Below are 20,859 nucleotides of genomic sequence, written 5' to 3' on the forward strand. Positions count from 1 at the left end.
AGTATCTGTCTGCCTGGGATGACATGATCGACAGACCACGATGCTTTGCCAGAGATGGTCTGCACTTGTCGCCCCTGGGATTCAGGTTACTGGCAAAGGCTCTTGCCACCCCTATAGTGCCTTTTTTTAGGCAAAGGTCAAAGGACAAAACCACCACCGTAACAGGTACAAGAATGCAAAATCTGAAGTTAATGCTGCTCAATGCTAGAAGTCTAAACCTCAAAATGCACTCTCTCGAGGCACTCCTAAAAATGGAGAAAATTGATATCTGTGCAGTAACTGAGACCTGGTTCATGGCTCCAGAGAGCACCCCTGCAATACCAAGCTACAACTCTTGCCACACTTTTTGGCCACCAAACCAGGATCGAAACACTAAAGGTGGAGGAGTGTCCATATTCACACCACGAGGTTAGTTGCCCAACACAATGTGCCTGAAATTCTCCAGGTGCAACTAGCACTAGGTAAGACTGTAATCCAAATTGTAGCTTGCTACAGATCCCCCACCATGCCCCAAGATTCTCACTATACCTTTCTAAACATACTGGAAAATATTAATATACAACCAAACACCCTAATACTGGGTGATTTCAACTACCCTGCCATTAACTGGGAAAACTACTTGTGTACCAACACCTTTGCCCAACAGTTCTTGGAATTCATAAATTCCAATGCCCTGGATCAACTAATCCATAGTCTCATCAGGGGCTCCAATATCCTAGACCTGGTCATTACTAACATGGGAAATCAATGCTCCACACCTATGGTCACCCCCTCGTTGGTCAAATCAGACCATAAGCTAATCACCCTTCACATCCCACCCCACCCCCCCAGTAAGGAAACCTCCATAAAAAACTTCTCCAAAGCCAACTTCATGCTACTCAAGTCAGAAGTTACAACCTTCATGACATCCATGCAGACGGGAACTGAAAGTTCGAATGCTGAGTCCTACACTAAGGCCCTGTACAAGCACATCCACTCATGCATGAATCGTGCCATCCCAAATAGAACCAAGATGCTCTCCTCCAACAAGAGAAAGCCAATCTGGTGGTCCCTTGCCATACACAAACTTTAGAACAAATGGAAGAAATTGTTGCAGAAAAGAGGAAAATCCCAGGATGCAAAAAACTCCCTTACCAGCATCAGTAAGAAGCTGAGATCCCTCAAAATCCTCCAAAGCTAGTTACGAAAATAAAATTGCCAAAGATTCCAAAGACAAACACAAGGCATTCTACAACTATGTCAAGAATCTAAATGGCAATGCTAAGATCTGCTCTGAGCTACAACAGAATGGCATTAAATATACTGATCCCAAGGATATTGCCAATATCCTGGCAGATCGATTCAGTGTCAACTTTACCCTGCACTCACCCCGTAAATGGCCCATCTCAATACCAGAAGAATGCCAAATTCCGGTAATAACGGCCACACAGATAAAAAACGCACTCTTCAAAGCTAAGAATACAGCATCCATGGGACCAGATGACATCCCGGGCTGTGTACTACATAAACTACAAAATGAACTGGCACCTCACCTAAGTGTCATGTTTAATCATACCCTCACCTCAGGATTCATGTCCACTGAGTGGCGCACAGCTACAATTATCCCCCTCCACAAGGGGGGATCCACCTTGGATCCTGGGAACTACTGCCCCATCAGTCTGACAAGCCTGATCTGCAAGGCCATGGAACTTATAAACAAAGACATTGGCAAACTTAAAACACTGGACCCCACCCAGTTTGGGTTTGTGAAGGGCCGATCTTGCTCCTGAACATGACTGACTTCTTCGACTCAGTCTCCAGAGCTGTGGATGAGGGTAAGGCAGTCCACACAGCCTATCTGTTTGATTTCTTTTTGTTGATTGTGTACCCTAGGAAGGTTAGTAGAGTCTTTACAAAGGCCAGGTGCTTCAGCAGCTTCTCCTGGCTGTCTGCCTGAACAAGGCAGTCACTAAGTATGAATAAATCTGAATATTTCTTTGTCTGTAAAAGGCTAGACATTTTGTGAAAACTCTGGGAGCAGTAGATAAGCCAAAGGAAAGAACAGAGAACTGAAAGTGTTGAGATCCTGCCCTGAAGTGGAGATATTTCCTGCACGATTCCCTGATAGGAATGTGGAGGTAGGCCTCTTTAGATCTAGGGTGGCTAGCCAAGCATCCTTGGAGAGCATGGGTAGCAGCTGCTGGAGGGTGAGCATTTTGAATTTTGGGATCACCAGGAAGGTGTTTAGAATGGATAGATGGACAATGGGGTGCCAGGTGCCCTCTTTTCTGGGCACCAGAAAAAGTCTGGAGTAGAAGCCTTGGCCTATCTGTTCTGCAGGATCGTGCTCTACTGCCCTCAGAGACAGATTTGGTGGTAGATCTGGGAACTCTTTTGGTGTTGGAAGGGTGTGGAAGGAAAATCTGTATCACTGAGAAACAATGTTCAGAACCCAGTGGTCCTTGGTAATGGTGGCCCAGGTGCTTGAGTGAAAGGAGAGTTCTCCTCTTAGGGGTAAGTGAAGGTGGGCAGAGGGAGGGGGTGGAGGAGAGGAGTAATTTTGAGTTTTTACCATAAGGGGGTGGCTTAGAACTCCCTGGTTTTGAAGTGGAGGTAGGCCACTGCTTAGATCTCTGCATTCCCTGGGGCTGCTGTCAGGGGGGGGGTCTACTTCCACAGGGCCTAGGCTGGGCTGGTTTACTGGGAGCAAGAAAGGACCAGTGTTTGGAGGGACAATGCCTGCTGAACCTATGGGGCTCTGGACCTGCAAGAAATCCTTAACTGTTTGCATATATTTTGCTTTTTCTTCCATCTTTTTTAAGACCTCTTCTGCCTTAGTGCCAAAAAAATTATCTTTGTGTGAGGGGGCATCCAACAATTTAGATTTGACATGATCTGGCAGGGGCTGTTCCTTAAGCCATGCATGCCTTCTAATGACAGATTCAGTGACTGCTGCCCTGCAAGAAGCTTCTACGGCATCAAAACCACAGTGCAAGGTATGTTTAGTTACTTGACTTGCAGAATGCATTAAACTCTTGTAAATCTTTAGATTCTGCCCAAGCAAGAAAGGAAGACATTTTTTTTGTTTAAGGAGTTCCTAGGTATGTTGCTGAAATGTCAGCATATGGAACTGACAATTTAGTGCACAGGCAGCAAGAGTAGCTGAGGTGTATACCTTCTGACCCCATCTGTCCACTGCTTGGGAATCCCTGTCTGAGGGGGTGGGATTCTTGGTAGAAGCTGCTTTCATTCCTTTTGGCCCTTGAGAAATAACCTCAGGGTCAGCTGTAGGATTTTTAAAACAATATCTGTGTGATTCAGGGACTCTATAGTACTTGTCTGGTTTTCTGGGAGCAGGAGGAAGGGCGTAAGGAGTCAAGCTGGATTCGAGGAAAACATCCTCCACAAAATCCAGGACTGGGGGATGGCCAAAGGTCTGTGTTGTGGAAGATCTAGGAATTCTGAGTCTCCTTTTAGACTGAGGGTAGTCCTGACTCTCCCATTGGAAATGTTCCCTTAAGGTTTGCAGGGTTTCCCCAAAGGGAAAATTCTCTGGGAGAGGCTGAAGGAATGGAATCCTCTGCATCAGAATCCTCATAACTGGAGAGGGGTTGCATGTCTTCATATTCAGATGCATCAGATTCATCTGACTCTTGTTCAGACAAAACTACAGGGGACAGATCTCTTTTCCTTTTGGAGAGGGTAGCTTCCCCTGATCAGCATAAGGTCTTCCACCATTTTAAGTATTTGAGACTGTAGCATGGTAGCAGTTGCCTGAGAGGGGGTCGTCTGTTTCCTGGGTGTGATTCATACCCAGGGCCTGATAAACTCGGTAGATTTAGAAAAAACGGTAGTCACGAAAGAAGATGTCGGTTTGTGTCAAGATTCGGTAGTGCAAAGGACTTCCTCGGAAGTTGGTGCCTGCTCAGCGGCTCTGGACCCATCCAAGGTTGAGATGACCACAGGATCCTTAGTGGAAGAAGAGATACAAGACATACCAGACTCCGAAAGGGTCTCGGCAGCGGCCTGTGAATCAACAGAAGCAGGCATCAGAGGCTGCGAAAGCGCCTCACTGAGGACCGGAGAACTGGCAACTAGCTTAATGGAAGTGTTGGTAGGTTTGTACCTGTGCGGTCTGTCTCTGTCTTTACCTGTGCAGTCTGTCTCTGTCTTCATCTTTACATTTTTTCAAAAGATCTGCTGTCGGATGGCTAACTGAAGCCATATTGGAATTCAAGGACTGTAAGCAAAAATATCTGGCTACAGTAAGGGCCTGAAGATAGATAGTTCTGGCGTTGAACAAAGCACAGAAGTGACAATGAGAGACATTGTGGTCTGGGCCTAAACAAGTGAGGCAGTAAGGGTGGAAGTATCGGTGTGGTACTTGTTTTCCACAGGCGAGACAATTATTAACTTTTTCTGACATCGGTTAGTGCAAGAAAAAAGGATCCCCAATGGGGTACTTAGCTTTAGAAGACTTCAACTTCAACTTCAATTCAGTAGACGAAAACTCAGGTAGTGGCCGACTGGCATTCGTGTGAACTGCTTCTGCTTCGGGCTCCATGGCAAGAAAGACTGATGTAATGGCATCGGCTGCCTTACTTTATACTACTGACAACCTGACGTCAGTCCTCAAGCAACAGCAATCGACGCAGAAATACTAAGTCTCTGGTATTCAGGCCAGCCGAGGATTACCCTACCAGGGATAACCCAAATGTGATGACTGCAACAGTGAAACTCAAAGAACATCTCCCTGATTTTGAAATGGAGGTAGTCCACTGCTTAGATTTCTGCATTCCCTTGGGCTGCTGTCTGGGGGGGGGGGGGGGCGTCCGTTTCCATAGGGCATAGGCTGGGCCTTTCTACTCGGAGCAGGAAAGGACCAGTGCTTGGAGGGAGAATGCCTGCTGAACCTAGGGGGCTGGACCTGTAAGAAATGTAACTGTTTGCACAGATTTTGCTTTTTCTTCCATCTTTAAGACCTCTTCTGCCTTAGTGCCAAATAACCTATCTTTGTGCAAGGGGGCATCCAACAATTTAGATTTGACATGGTCTGACAGGGGTTGTTCCTTTAGCCATGCACACGTTCTAATGACAGATCTAGTGACTGCTGCCCTGCAAGAAGCTTCTAGGGCATCAAAACCACAGTGCAAAGTCTGTGTAGTTACTTGACTTGCTGAATGCATTAATTCTTGTAAATCTTTAGATTATGCCCAAGCAGGAAAGGAAGACATTTTTTGTTTAAGGAGGTCTAAGGTATGTTGCTGATATTTAAGCATAAGGAACTGACAACTTAGTGCCCTGATAGCAAAAGTAGCCGAGGTGTATACTTTCTACCCAACCTGTTCAATGCTCTGGAATCTCTGTCTGATGGGGTGGGATTCTTAGCAGAGGTCGCTTTAATCCCTTTTGGCCCTTGAGAAATGACCTATGGGTCAGCTGTTGGATTTTTAAAAATATATTTGTGTGAGTCAGGGACTCTGTAGTACCCGTCTGGTTTTCTGGGAGTAGGAGGGTAGGGCATCAGGAGTCAAGCTGGATTCAAGTAAAACATCATCCACCACATCCAAGACTGGGGGGATGGCCAGGGGTATGTGCTGTGGAAGATCTAGGAATTTCCTGAGTCTCTTTTTAGACTGAGGGTAGTCCTGACTCTCCCATTGGAAATGCTCCCTTAAAGTATGCATGGTTTCCCTAAAGGAAAAATCCTCTGGGGGAGAGGCTGAAGGAATGGATTCCTCTGCATCAGAATCCTCATAAGTGGAGAGGGGTTGCATGTCTTCACAGTCAGATGCATCAGATTCACCTGAGTCCTGTTCAGACAAAACCACTGGGGACATATCTCTTTCTTTTTGAAGGGGTGGCTTGGTTTCCCCCGATCAGCATGATAAGGTCTTCCACCATTTTAAGCATATGAGACTGAGGCAAGAAAGCAGGCACCTGAGAGTGGGTAGATGGTTTCTTGGGTGTGGTTCAAACCCTGGGCCTAAGGAACTCGGTTGTTTTTGAAAGAACGGTAGTCGCGAAAGAAGACATCGGTTTGTGGCGAGATTTGGTGGTGTGAAGGACTTCCTCGGAAGCCGGTGCCTGCTCACCCAAATCTGATGACCACAACAGTGAAACACGAAGAACATCTCGTATAGTCGGATCTGAAGCCTGATGGGTCGGTTCCGACAAAATTTTTGATAGAGCCAGTGTCCTCAAAAGCTTCTGCACCAAGCGATCTAAATCCAAATCCGACAGACTTCTGGAAGAACGAGAGGATGGCGCTGGTGATGTCACAGACTGTAATATTGGTTATCGGAGCATAGGAGATGCTGGATCTAAAACAGGTTATCAGCTCCTAGCTCTAACTACCATCAGCCCCAACACAGATGGAGTCGAGGTGAAACCTGAGTTGAGGTTGTCGGTTCCAAAACTTTCTGCATCTTATTTGATGGCTCCGAACTATTTGATGAGGCGGAAGACTGTCTCTCTGAGCCCTTGTCACACTTAGATGAAGGTGAAGATGTCTTTTTTTGAAGGAGTTTGACCCTTATCCAAATCCTCAGCTAAGGAAGACTTTAGCAAACCCTTCAGTATCAACTTATTATTTCGCTCTTGTAACATCCTCGAGCTGAAGGAAAGACAAATGGAACAACCTTCCTGCAAATGCAGGGCTCCAAACAGTACACACATTCAGTATGACCATGAGTAATCGACATCTTTTGTGAGCATTCTGGACCATCTTTTAAATCCTGATACCTTGGTCTCCTTAGTATCTTTTGTTTGTTTACTAGCCATTACCAACAAAAAGCACCATCAACAAAAGATATAAGCCTTCTAATTTAACAGGCTATCAGCTCTTTAAGAAAAAAGGAAGCTAACAAAGACAATACGTAAATGACAACCCGCTAATTAAAACAGGTTGACAACAATATCTAATTAAACCATATATATATATATATATATATATATATATATATATATATATATATATATATATATAATTCACACTATAATATGTAGAAAAAAAGAACACAAGTTATAGCCCCCTACTAATAATGGGCAAATCTTAGGAATACTAGCGCACACAGTAAAGCTTCAAAACACGGTTACTGAGGAAAAAGCTATAAGTGTAAAAACCAGAAAAAAACACCCTCACAGTAATGATTTTGAAGAAAGAGTTGTCTAACAATTTACTACAGTTAGACAGTAAATGTCTTCTAATCCTAAGTATGTACGAAGAAAAAAACACAGCTATAAGGGGATAGGGTTTGAAGAAGGCCTGTACAAGGCCAACTAGTCAAAAGGTTATATAAAAGAGAAAATCAGAAGAAACAAACACGTTAAATCATCCGGTAAACAGAACACTCTCTAAACTATAAACTCCAACTACATAGCAAACTTCAAGATTAAATGTCAGAAAAAACAGTAAAACTTAGCCAGAGCTAGCTTGCGATAACACGATTCGTTTCAGCGGCAAATGAGATCTGGGGAATGGCCTACAGCCTCACGGGTTAGGAATGGAGCCATGAGCTAGCTGAAGGCCTTGAGCTTTAGAAAGTGGTGCTGAGTCAGAACAGAGGATTGGTTCCGAACCCATCCAGTCAAAGAATGAAAGTGAGATAGGACAACTTCACATCTATCATTAACCAATTGGTTGATAAGATTAGAAAAACTCATAGTTGAATCTACGCATATACCAAGGTCCTTAAATGTGTCTACAGTTTCAATCGCTGTGTGCTGTAGTAAATATATTTGCCTTTCAATTTATGTCTCCCAAATCTCATATGCTTAGTTTTTTGATGTATTTATCAGCATATTATTCTCCTGTTGCCCAAATGTTTAATTTGGTCAAGTTATTTTGCAGACATGTCTTATCTGTAACACGAAATCTGTTTACCTAATTTCAGGTCATCTGCATATAGACAGTAGAACACGTCAGATGAAAAAATTAGGTTTAAAAGATACAATCTAAACAAGTAAGGACCTAGGACAGAGCCGTGTGGGACACCCTGACTGTAATCACGGATTTCACCTGTCCAGTAGCTGTACGATACTTGCCATGTCCTATTTGTAAGCCATGCAGCTATCCATCTTATCGAGAGTACATCAACACCTAGTTGTACTAATTTATTTATCGGTGTTTTGTGTATGACCCTGTCAGAGGCTGAAGTTAAATCTATATATATTACATCACAGCACAATTTTTTCATTCATAGCTGTTATTATACCGTTATAGAACTTCATGTTACAGGTGGTAATAGATCTGTTTTCAACATATGCATGCTGATATATTGTTTCAAGTCTCAACCTATCCAGTTCTTATGACAACTTATCCAATATTACCTTCTCCATTATTTTTCCACAACATAAAATAGACTTAAGGGTCAATATGACTCTGGGTTTGTCCTACTCCCCTTTCCCTTGAAGGCAGGTTCAATAAGTAAATGTCTCCAGTCTTGAGGAATCTCCCCATATTTATATGGCCTTGTGAATAATAGATATAATGGTACCATAAGTTCTTGCTTAAGTGTTCTCAGGTCATTGTTACTAATTGTTAGAGGAGCTCCAATAGTGATGCAAGAGGAAAACAGGATAATAATGGTAGATATGTAGTTGTAAGGGGCTACTGGCAAATGAGATGGATTACACTGGTATACATTTGTATTCCACCTAAAATTGCTACAATGAACCTTGTGAAATTTCTTGGAGAAATGATCAGTTTTCAGAAGGATGTATTACTTGCAGGTGGGGACTGGAATTTGATTTGCAACACCAAAGATGTATCTGGGGTGACCTAGAAGAGGGTAGATTTTTGAAGAAATTTATGAAAATATTTGGTATGGAAGATGTGAATTCAGTAGTAGGAGCTTGGAGACAATTTACACATTATTCCCCAAGGTACAAAAACATAGCTAGGCTAGACAGATGATATATTTCACAGGAACATGTACATTTAATTGAAAGTTTTGATATGTATCCAATAACTACTCAGATCATGCACCGATAACTAAAACAAAAATGCAGGGTAATGAAATAAAAATGAGCCATAGGTACTTCCCCACCTGTCTGTTAAACAGAGAGGAATTTAAGGAATGGCTGATGGAAATTATTCAGGAGTTATAAAGGAAGATATACATTTATTTAGAAAATAAGGCTGGGAAGTGGGATAAAATGAAAATGGAGTTTAAAAATAGGTTACAAATAAAAAAGAAAAACAAATATGGTAAGGAAGTAACAAGAGTTATTTAGAGGGACTGACAATGGTTAAAGTATTGCAGAATAAGGGGAATCTCTCAGAACAAGAGGAGGCACAATTGCAGAGTGCTAAAGAGAAAATAAGGGACTATCTCAGTAATATGGATGAGTTTAGAAAGACTGCTGTTAAGTAACTGTTTTTTTATAATAACTTTAGAACATAAAAGCTTTTAGCATAATGAATCCAGTAGCAGAAAGTAGAAAGGGTTGTTGCTGCCAAGGTTAGGGAGCCTACAACAAGAAAAATAACCAGAGATCACATCGTGGTATTAGAGGGAAATGAAGAAAAATTATAAATGGAAATGTTTATGAAAGAATTAAATATGCCAAGGTTAGAGGCTCGATTATTAACAGTTAGAATAGAAGGACATGAGATAAAAATGCTGATGCATAACCAATCTACAAGAAAGTTGCCAGGAATAGATAGCATTCCTATGGAAGTTTGGAAGCTAGGAGGTCAGAAAATGATAACGATTTGGAAATATTTTTTTAACAATATTTTAAAAGGAGGAGAAGTACCAACATCCTGGAAGAAAGCTGTGGTGGCTATAACAGCTAAGGATGGTACAGACTCATCATATCCAGCTTCATATAGGCCCAGTTTGATTGTAAACCATGATAAGTGTTTATGTCTATAATTGCTAAAAGAATGGCAAAGGTGATGCCAAAGTTCACAGATATGGAGGAAAGTGGATTTGTGGAGGGGAAGCAAACATTTAACATTAACAGAACAATAATGATCATGAGGGATGCAGAAAGTAAGAAAATACCACTGTTGTTGGTTGTAGTTGATGCAGAAGAAAGCATTCCATAGAAAAGTGGTATTTTAACAGTAGGGCTGTGGAACCATTTGCATTCCCTGACACAATAATATGGTTAATTAGGAGGATATATGAGAGATCAGAGGTAAAAGTTTAAGTGGGAGGGTTCCTGTCTGATTCTGTTTGAACAGAGAACCAGGCAAGGGTATCCTCTTTCCCCTTTGCAAATGGTATTAAAATAGCAGAAATATCAAATAATATCAGGGACTCAGAATTTCAAGGATATAATTAGTATGGTACTCAGGAAAAGTTGGCTTTATTTGCAGATGATATTATTTTGTACCTGATAAAACCATAAAAGGACATTTCAGCTTTGTGGAAAACTGACACAGTTTCAAGTCTTTTTGAGATACAAAATGAATGAAGATAAAACAATGGCAATTGCTATAAACTATGTAAACACACACAAATTGGCTCAGCAATACACATATTTAAGGGGGCATGACAAAATGATGTACTTAGGGTTAAAATGGATTCTGTTATGGCAGCTAACAGGTTAAAAGGATTCTGTTATAGTAGCCAAGGGTACGTGGGAAGAGGCTGAATAAAAGATAATACAAAACCTGGGAAACTGGAAGCTCTGTTTTATAGATATGGATAGGACAATACAAGCAGTGAAAATGTTTTAGCCCCTTTAGTTTAGGCATATTTTTTTATCAGCCAAAGAAGTTGAGGATGGTAATTAATAAAAAGAGCTGAAGCTGAAAGATTTTAACTTGGAGGAAAGAAGGCAAGAGCTAAGTGGGATAAGTCAATCCTTCCAATATAACAAGGTGGTTTGGGAGTTAAGGCTCCTATGCATTGAATTATAGCTTTCTGCTTCTGCTAAGTGGAAAGGGGTGGTGATGAAAAAGGGGGAAACTCAAGCAATAAATGTAAAATAAATAAATAAAATAAATACATGCCAGTGTAATCCTCCTCCCCTGCAAATAATCCCTTACTACTACAAATCTACCACTATTGCCCCCCCCCCCCCTTCTATCTCTATTGGAAACCCTCTCAAAAATCAATATTTTTATTTTCCTTTGTCCATGATATGCTGCTGTATGACATTCCTGAAATACTTTCTTGTCAAACTGACTTGCTCATTTGTTTCTACATACATCTCCTGTAACATTGCTACTTGCAGCTTTATGTGTCTTAATAAAATTACTGTTTGCCCTTTATCTTCACCTGAAAGGCCATTTACACTCCTTTACTAATATTAATAAAGCAGCAATTCTAAACATGCATGATATTTGTCTTCAATACATTGAGTCCAGCTTGCAGTTTAAACACAAACATTAATGTCTGGCAGGATGTGTAGTTGCTTCCCACCACTATCTGAAGCAATGTCACATTTTTAATAAAAACATCCAAGAAAGAAATAACTATAAATATAACCCCTTTAAGCTTAAAGAACAACGATTTTCCAAACAGGAAGTTTACTTATTAATGTAGGAGCAGCTACTCCCAACTGACAGCTGCATCCACAGGCATTACCTATTCCAAAATTAGAGTTAACCATACTAGCTCTATCTTAAAGACTTTGTTCTTACTTAAACAGATTACAGTCACTACTGATCTTAACGCTATCCCTTTCCTACATGAGAAAAATAACTTGCATGCTGTCAACAAACTTTAGAAAAAGTACACTGGCTACCCTTACATAAATAAACTAAACTGTGCACGGTTATGTTTACTGCATTAAAGTGCTAATACTTTTGGGAAATAAACAACCTATAACTTACTTCCCACAGTTTCAAACAATTTATTTTCATTGAAATGTTTGCTGGTTTCCCTTTAAAAGTTAGATAGTTGATATCTTGTATACTGTTTTCAAGGCACACATTGCTCAGACATTTCCTGATTGCACACATCGGAAGACTCACTGGCTCCAACAGCATTTGCTTAGGAGGGAAAAACAGCTAGTAACTTTGCAAGAGCAGGAAAGAAGCTATGTCCACTTTACTCAGAAAACACTGTTCAGACCTTTTCTAATTGCTTGCACCTGTAGAGTCTTTGTATCCAACAGCATTTTCTAATGCATTAAAAACACTTAGTACGTTTAAAAATGTAAAAAAAAGAACCCTTGTAAATTTCATTCAGAATATACTGGTTGGACATCTCATAATTAACTGTATCCACCTCTTTGTTCCTAATCTTAAAAAAAATCAGTGGTAGTGCAAATTATGCAGGAAATAACTTTGTAAATAAAAGAAAGTAGTTCATTTAACATGCTCTTCATTTTATCTTATTTCTCAATAGTATTTGTTTAAAAAATCCCATCTGTAGTTTAAACAAAGGATATTATCGGTGTCCGTGACTCAACAAGCAGTATATTCACCTTTGGCACTGAAAGACCAGAGGGCTGTGGGTTCTACTCCAACACCAGGTAAATGAATTGCTAAAACTGCAGTGCAGCATTAGGGGGTCCTGCACTCCTGTGTTAGCTGTCCTTTGTACAAGATGTTAAACTAAGATCCCATCTGCTTGAGTTGGTGGCACTTATCAAAAGGGTTAAGAGACGTTCTCTAGTCCCCTGGCCAAATTTACCACTTTGGGTATCCCTTGAAAAGAAGACACTACCCTGGTGAGATGAACCCAGTCAACAAAGAATAAATGAAAACAAAATATCTTGTTCCAGACATAACCTCCATGAAAACAGAGGAAATTATTATCTTTTAATTCTACATATTTAATATGATTGATGCACTTTTGGATCCCTCCCCTCCACCAACCTGGGATCACAATATCATATACTTTAATCGGCTTCTTTCCAGCCTTTCCTGGCTTCTTGCATTCTAAATCCTGGATACTTTACAATTAAGAAAAAGTACATTCTTGTTTTAATATCACTAGCGTGTATGGTCACCATCAAAACAACTTCATTTCATATTTAAAATACCTATGACTGCATGCTGTACATAGGCACCTTATAATATAACATGTAATTTACATTATGAAGTTTTTATAGGAAAAATAATAAGACATTTTTTTATGTAGTTACTTCTTCATTCCTTTCAGTGTCTTAAGCATTAATAACAAAATCTGGGATTATGCTTTAAAGTCCAACCAACAGTTTAACACAAACTTCCTGTCATTTACATCCACTTCTTCTTGCAGAACTACACAGTTAATGCGTCTAAACAATATCTAAACAGATTTACATTTTAAATTGATTTCATTTATTCTTTAAATTCAGCTTGTTGCTCGTCTTCTTCCTCTTCATCCCCATCTACCAACACTGGTCTCTGGTTCAAGCTCAAGGTACTCCTGATTCTTTTACTCATCTAATGTTTGTTTAGGTCACTTAAGCATTTTTATTTGGAACATTGGAAAATGTTTCATTGGTGAAATGTCTGTGGGATTTGAAATGTACAGGTTTTCCATCAAAATGGCAAAGAACTGATTAGTGACTGCTGAAAGTAACATTCACTTTTTCCTGTATTGTTCTGCCCTCATACCTGCCAAACCTTAGGTCTCCCCAGTAAGGACCAGCACACTGATTCAACCCCTCCACAGTAGGCATTCTGTATGGGGTGAGAGCCAACCACTGGTGTTACACCACAAGTAACCAAGAGTGTTGTTTGGGCTCTCACTGGCAATAAAGGTACTTGTGATATGGCCCTAAACCCTCCCCCAGGAAGGAAGACATGTAATCCACTTCACTGCAGATGCCACTAGGCACTCTATGCAAGTACCTGCACCAGTGCATGTGCAATTGAAGACTCCCACATGAGAGGCTTGTAGAAAGCAAACCTGCGGATGCCATACAAGCTGAAGTAAAATGATTGAAATTGTTAAAATCAGTTCCTTTATTAACAAAATAAAACGTAATCCTGCTGCTGCTGCTATCTGGATAAGCGTTTTCTATTGTTGAACCTTTATCAAATCCTAAAGAAAAAAAGCAGCTTCCTTTCAATTAAAAAGAGCTTCCTGCAGCTTAATCACTCAATCAACCAATAAAGCTTTGGTGTATGGGCACACCTCTCATTCAGAGTGCATGTTCTACTTACTTAGAGTTAGCTAAAAGCTTGGAGTTTGTAAAATGAAATAACACAGGATTAATGCATGTGCATTATTTCTTTAGAGCTTTTCCTTTCAAGATGGGTTTGAGCGGTACAATTTCATTCAGTCCAGGTTTCTGGTCTGCTCTAAGGTTCATAATCCATTCTGTTTCCTCAGTTTCGGTATAGTTGGCCAGATCTCCTCCTTGTATTGTTTCTACTAGCCTGCTTATGACCATAAATTTAAACGTGTGGTCTCCATTAACTTTACCACATACAGCATTCGTATTTACTTGATTTCTAATGTCCTGACAGTGTCTCAGGATACACTCCTTGAACATTCTATTTGTTTTCCGCACATAAAAGGCTGGGCAGCATTGGCACTCAGCAATATAAATCACATTTTTGCTCCTGCAATTTACAAACCATTTGAATCTGTATTCCTTCTTAGATGTTGGATGTATAAATAAATTATCTGTTTTAATATGTTGATATACTTTACGAAATCCACATTTATAAGTGCCTACTTTATTCGTGGGTGAATGTTCTGTGTCCAAGTTTCGACGATTCCCATGGCATAAGAGCCTTTTCAGATTTTTCCTATTCTTAAAGGAAAAACTGGATGTCTCCCCTACAATGCTCCTAAGGTTCTCATCTAAAGTCAGAACAGACCAGTTCTTTTTTATGGTCTCTAGTATGAATGCATTGTCACTGCTATATGCAAGACAAAATCTCATCTTGTTTTCCTTCTTATTCTTCTCATCTTCTTCCTTACTCAGCCAATGGGAAAAATATGGTATTCCAATTCGTAAGTCTGATGTTCTATTCATGCTTTTTATGACTTCATCTTTATTATACCCTTTTTTCCATAAAGTTATCAATAAGCCTGTTCTTTTCTTTTTCAAAAGCTTCATCTTTAGTGCATAGTTTTGATATACATTTCACTTGATTCTCCGCTATATTTTTAAAAATATGCTTTGGGTGCATACTGGTCCTATGGAGCATGTGATTAAACCATGTTGTCTTCCTGTGCATAGACATATTTTTCCCATATACATGATCCAATGTCAGTTGAATATCAAGGAAATTGATGGTAGTATCAGAAAAATTCAATTCAAATCTTAAAAAAGATGTGGTGTTACCCAGGAAAGACTCAAAACTTCTGACAGAGTGTTCATCGCCTTCCCATATAATAAAGATGTAATCAACAAAATGTTTATATACAACTATGTTGTTATTCTAGCTGTTGAGGGTATCCAAGCACCATTCTTCCTCCTATTGTGCCAACACTATGTTGGCATAACAGTTGGCGCATGGGGTTCCCATGGCCACTCCAGATTTCTGCCAATAATATTCATTCCCATAAACGAAGGTGTTGTTAGACAATATTTCATCTAGAAGACTACATATCAAGTTTATATTATCATTGGTCTTATATTTTAGTCCAACTTGTCTAACTGCTTCTATTCTATATTCATTTGGTATTCAGGCTATTCACATCCAGAGTTGCCATTATGATACCTTTGTAGGTTTTCCTCATTGTTGTGCTTTCATAAAGACATTTAAAAAAACCTTCAGAATCTTTCACAACTGTTCTTGTATGTGGCAGTAATCTCTTCAATTCTTCTTCCACATATATAGAAATGGGTTCAGTCACCCATCCTTCTCCATTGACAATTAACCTTAAAGGTGGATCCATCAAATTATTGTGGACCTTGGGTAATCCATTGATGTTGGGTATCTTTGGATGCTGTGTGTAAAAATAATCATACAATTCTTTTGTGATAGTTCTATTCATTAACTTTTCATAGATGCCATGATTCACATTCACTATTATTTTATTGACATCCTTCTTTGATATTCTTTGATAAATTGCTATATCACTTAGCTGCCTTCATCTTGTTGTCATATCTTACTGAATCCATCACAATTACCGCTCCTCCTCTGTCTGCTGCTTTCACCACTATGTCCCTCCTTCTTTGAAGTTCATTCAATGCTAGCCTTTCTTGATAACTTAGATTATAGAAATGTTATCCTTTTTTCTTTCAATCTATATTGTTGTACCTCTTTCACAAAGCTACATGAAAACATCTATGGAACAAAGGTGCTGGGTCTTTTTAGTATGATTTTATTTTCATGTTCTTGTGTCTCAGTATTGCCAAAAATATTCCTTAGTGTCAGATTCCTTCCAAAACACCTTATGTCTGTCATGAAGTCACAAAAGGGTGATCGTGAGGAGGGTATAAAACTTAACCCTCTCCTTAAAATGTTCATTTAATTCCTACTCAGTTCATGTCAAGATATGTTTAATACCAACGAATCTACAGTTTCCATCTTTATACATTTCTCTTTTTCCTCTCTCTGCTTATTCAGCGTGACTGCTGTGCATTCTTCCCTTGTAATAAAATGGGAGTGGATGTTGTAAAAGTAAATGCACTATTCCTTCCTTAGGCCTAGTTTCATTGCTTTGTTCTGATGGATTAGATACTATAGATTCAGTAACATTACTAATACATGCCTCATCTCTTAGATGCATGTGTGTTTCAGGATCTGGAGCTTCTGTAATCCCTTCATCTAACTCCTGAACACATTAATTCCTTTTGGTTAACTGCTTCTTATTGCTGTTCATGATTCTGTTGTCATACACTTCAGCCTCCACTATTACTCCAGTTGTTTGCCTTATTTCATTAATCGGTTCAGAAGGTTGTTCCCTTGCTGTAGATGTATGTTTTTGTCTGTTGCTAAGAATAAGCCTTTCTGTTCCCTTGGCCATTCAAACAATTGACCCTTCCTGAGGTCATTAGTCTCTTGCTAATTTCACACTTTTGACATTTTTCAATTTGGTATCATAAACCTCTAGCTTATCTTGTAGCTCTCACAATCTCACCAAGTCATTGTCTGAGAGTTCCATTAATTCAAGTTATTTTTGTTTGGTATCTAATAGCTGAGCCGTTTCATCCCCTTGCGGCTTAAATAACTCAATTATCAGTTTCATATAGTTGAAGCTTGTTTCAATATTTATTTTTTGCCATTTGGCTAATAAGTCTGGATAGGTGCTGCCATATGTTGGCATACACCTTACTCGCAAACCCCTCGGTATGACCTGGTGAAGGCCATGCCTCCATGTGAAAACGCTGCCACTGCAGACACTTCAGTCTATATGCAGTGTTCTCAACATCTTTAAAAATATTTTCAAACTTCTGTGAGTCAAGCATATTTTTCAATGTATTAATATTCCCATTCAATAAATTCAAGTTAAGCAATGGATTGCTTATGTTAGTCAAGCAGTTATTCACAATCCTCTTTGTTGGTATCTCCATGGCTCTAGCACTCAGCTTATTTTAAAAAATAAAAACTCAGCTTGTTTCAAAGTGTAAAAGCTAGGTGTGGAGGGCGCAGTGACAAGAAAAACAACAGAAACAAAGATTCACTGAACTCACCACCAAAGGCAGTACGCGTGGAAACCAAGGAAGCTACTTTTTTCTTTAGGATTTGATAAAGGTTCTACAACCGAAAGCGCTTATCCAGACAGCAGCAGCATGATTATATTTTATTTTGTTAATAAAGGAACTGATTTTAACAATTTCAATCATTTTACTTCAGCTTGGGTGGCAGCAGCAGGTTTGCTTTCTACATTTACTTGGTTTCCACGCATACTGCCTTTGGTGGTGAGCTCAGTGAATCTTTTTGTTTCACATGAGAGGCTTGGTGTAACACAGACACACAGACACACACACACACACACACACACCATAGGACCACCCCTTTGCATGCCCAACCTCCAAAAGGTGTCCAATCCACTACATGAGCTTAGGTCACATTCCAAGTCACTACAGCAAGCAAGTGTAAGTAAAATCCTTATATGCATTCTGTTTGATGCAGTCTCTTCTGTACCCTGGAAAAGGGATTGAGTACAGCTGTAAACTTCATGCTAATAGCTTTAAGGATTTTAGCTCCCTATTCACTATCCTCCAGCTTAGCCTTAACCAATGGCCTGAAAAGACTGGAACCACTAAAAGGATCATCAAGGATGGAAGTATTAAAATTAGGTGCCAAGTGTGTGAGACAGAGCGAGATACAATGGCATAAAGTTACTCCAGCACTTGCCACCCTTGCTGCACCATCCTGTACATTGTGAGCAAGGCACATAGAGATAAGCTCATGGTAGAAACAGTAGCCGAGAGTGGAAAGCATCAGACACAGATGTTTATCATAAGTTTTTTTACAAAAAATACGATAGCTCATCAATAATGCTCTGCTCACACCTCAGCATGTGTGATTGAGAACTATACACCGATAGCATAAGGGTAGATGAGGTGTATACTACCATCTCCCTTGATTCTTTTTCTGGAGAATACATCACTTATTGTATTATGAAAATTACCACAAATCTCCCAGTCCACATTCAACTGACTGACAGAGAGCCAGTAATGCCACAGACACCTAAATAAAACTGTAGCAACAATAGTAAAGTGAAAACACTGTAAACCAAGCAGAACCATTCATCTTTCACTCTAAACAAACCCAAAAAGACTTATTAACCAAAACCAAAGTTAAGCAGGGAACAAAGTGGCACATACAAGACTATGGCCCAGAGAAGTACAGCTAAAAAATAAATGGAAATCTGTCAGCAAAGTGTTCTGGAGCACAGAAATGCAGAAGCAATTGAAGGAAGATGGAACCAAATCCAAAAAGAACCAAAAGCACTGCAAATCCCAATGTAAATTGCCAAAATAGCCCAAGATGCCTGGGATTTTTTAGTGTTGCAAACATGATTTGTAGAAAATAGCAATGTGCAGAGTATTATGAGTAAATGGGAGGTGTCAACATTTGCAAAAGTTTTAATGGTGCTAAGCAGACAAAAAGCTGGTATTTTAGTCCTTGTTACTGAGGAGACTGAAACCATGTCAGACAGCTTGATTTCAAACCACTCCATACTACAGTGATGGCAGAAAAGGGTAGGCGAATAAAACTAGTCAGATAATGAACCTATATTTATTAGATTACTTATTGCTGCACTTTTCCACCTCTGTTACTCAAGAAATCTCTTCCAAATTCTCTGCTATATCCTCAACTAATGTAATTCAGTCAAGCAATACATGGGACCAGATGAAAGAGTTTGGAAGTACATGGTTACTTCTCCTACAGAAAGAAGTCAAGAATGTAAGTAATAAATAAAGCAAAACTGTGCACGCCTAATGCAACAAAACAAATACACTCAGAATAAATCGATAAACAGTTCATATTATGGTATGACTATTCTGTAGTCTCTGGGCCAAAGTCAAGTTTAGGTTATTTTATGAGGAGACATGAAGAAAAGATATTACTCTTGCACTGTATTTTGCTTGAATATTGTTGTGATTATCACAGTACTTACAGAATTTCTGACGTTAGGGTTAGATGCTATGGGTTCAAAAATGCAAACAGTGTTTCCATATGAGGCTGCAATCTGTAAAAAATAAAAAAGAGAATTTCATTTAGTCTTGTACACTGGGATTAGCCAGAAGTTTATGCTTTGTACATTACTATTATAACAGAAATAAGAGTATTTGATTTTCTTCGGCCTACATGTTAGTTTTCAGATCCAAGCTCAGGTTCTGTTCACAGTTAAATACATTATTTTGTATTCACTAAGTAGTGCAATAGCTGCAAGTCGTGTTGCAGTCATGAGAAACAATGTTGTCGGGTGTTACAAAAAATTTGCAGTCACAATCACTTTCTGACTCCTACTGTTAGTGCATGCAAACAAGATTTACAGCTGATGAAAACACTGAACTGTGACCTCACTGCAGCATAATTCTGCAAAAATGCACACACTACATTACTGGATCGCATCATACATTTTTAGAATTTACTGTCATTTGGAAATCTAGCACACACTGTTAAGCATGCTGCCAGCTCTCCTGCTACCTACTTCACTTTGTCAGTAACATTGGTTCAAAATGTTCCCGTCCTGCAGCTGACCTGACACCTAGCTTAGCCCAAGCATCTATCAGTAACATATTATGGTTTTAGTATTACCATCATCACTTGCTTCACATGCATGCAACTTCTTTATCAACAAGCAGAACTGAAATGCAATGCATCCAGCCAGTACAACTGCATCAAATGAACTTTTTTTTCAAAAACATTTTTATTTTGTTTTCATTACAAACATATGCAAATGTACATATAACAAATACAATAAAACAATAACAAAACTATTTACAGTATTTACATTCATCCATGATAACTTCTCATGGATAAAATGATTATCAGTATTTGTTCAAAAGGTTTTCCAATTTTTGCCATGATATTTTTTATGAGTAATGTTATGAGTTCTACAACAAATGGTTTGCAGTTCTTTTTTTACAAATAACTTTTGCTAAATTAATAAAATCTTTAAACATCAAATCTTGTTTACTTTTCCAGTTCAAAAGTAATAACTTTTCTGGCAACTGCAAGAACTGACCAGAGTAACTGAAGCTGAGATTTAGGTATTACATTAGGTATAGGAACACTGAACAGGATTATGAGTTGACAGTTATCAGACGATAAAGCATTTACAAAATATTTGATGTCTTTCCAGTATTGAACAACATTTCTCCATTCAATGAATATGTGAACCCAGTTGGTCTCTAGTAATTCATCACATTTTCAGCATTTGCTTTCACTGTATGTAGAGTACAGAAAAGTAAAGTTGTGTACACTTACCATAAATGTAGATGTTTGAGTGTATTCCCTGTTGCAGTCATTACATTTGGGTAATCCTGCTTGCAGGTTGCCCTCAGTAGGCCTGAATTCCAAAGTCCTGGGTCCTGCGTCTGCTGCTGTCGCCCCTTTTCTGC

The 20,859-nt window shown here is 39.3% G+C and overlaps 1 protein-coding gene across 1 annotated transcript in view; it reads right to left on the reverse strand.

The window, feature by feature from the left end:
- Window positions 1-20,859, reverse strand: part of DMXL2 (Dmx like 2) — a 1,902,820-nt gene that overhangs the window by 1,712,102 nt on the left and 169,859 nt on the right. The window contains exon 8 of the mRNA XM_044076363.1: window positions 19,410-19,481. Within this exon, the coding sequence (XP_043932298.1) occupies window positions 19,410-19,481 (72 nt within the window). The remainder of the gene's footprint in view (window positions 1-19,409; window positions 19,482-20,859) is intronic.

The sequence above is a fragment of the Protopterus annectens genome, chromosome 7.part0, assembly GCF_019279795.1.
Source record: "Protopterus annectens isolate FY-2018-M chromosome 7.part0, PAN1.0, whole genome shotgun sequence".
NCBI classification, from domain to species: domain Eukaryota; kingdom Metazoa; phylum Chordata; order Ceratodontiformes; family Protopteridae; genus Protopterus; species Protopterus annectens.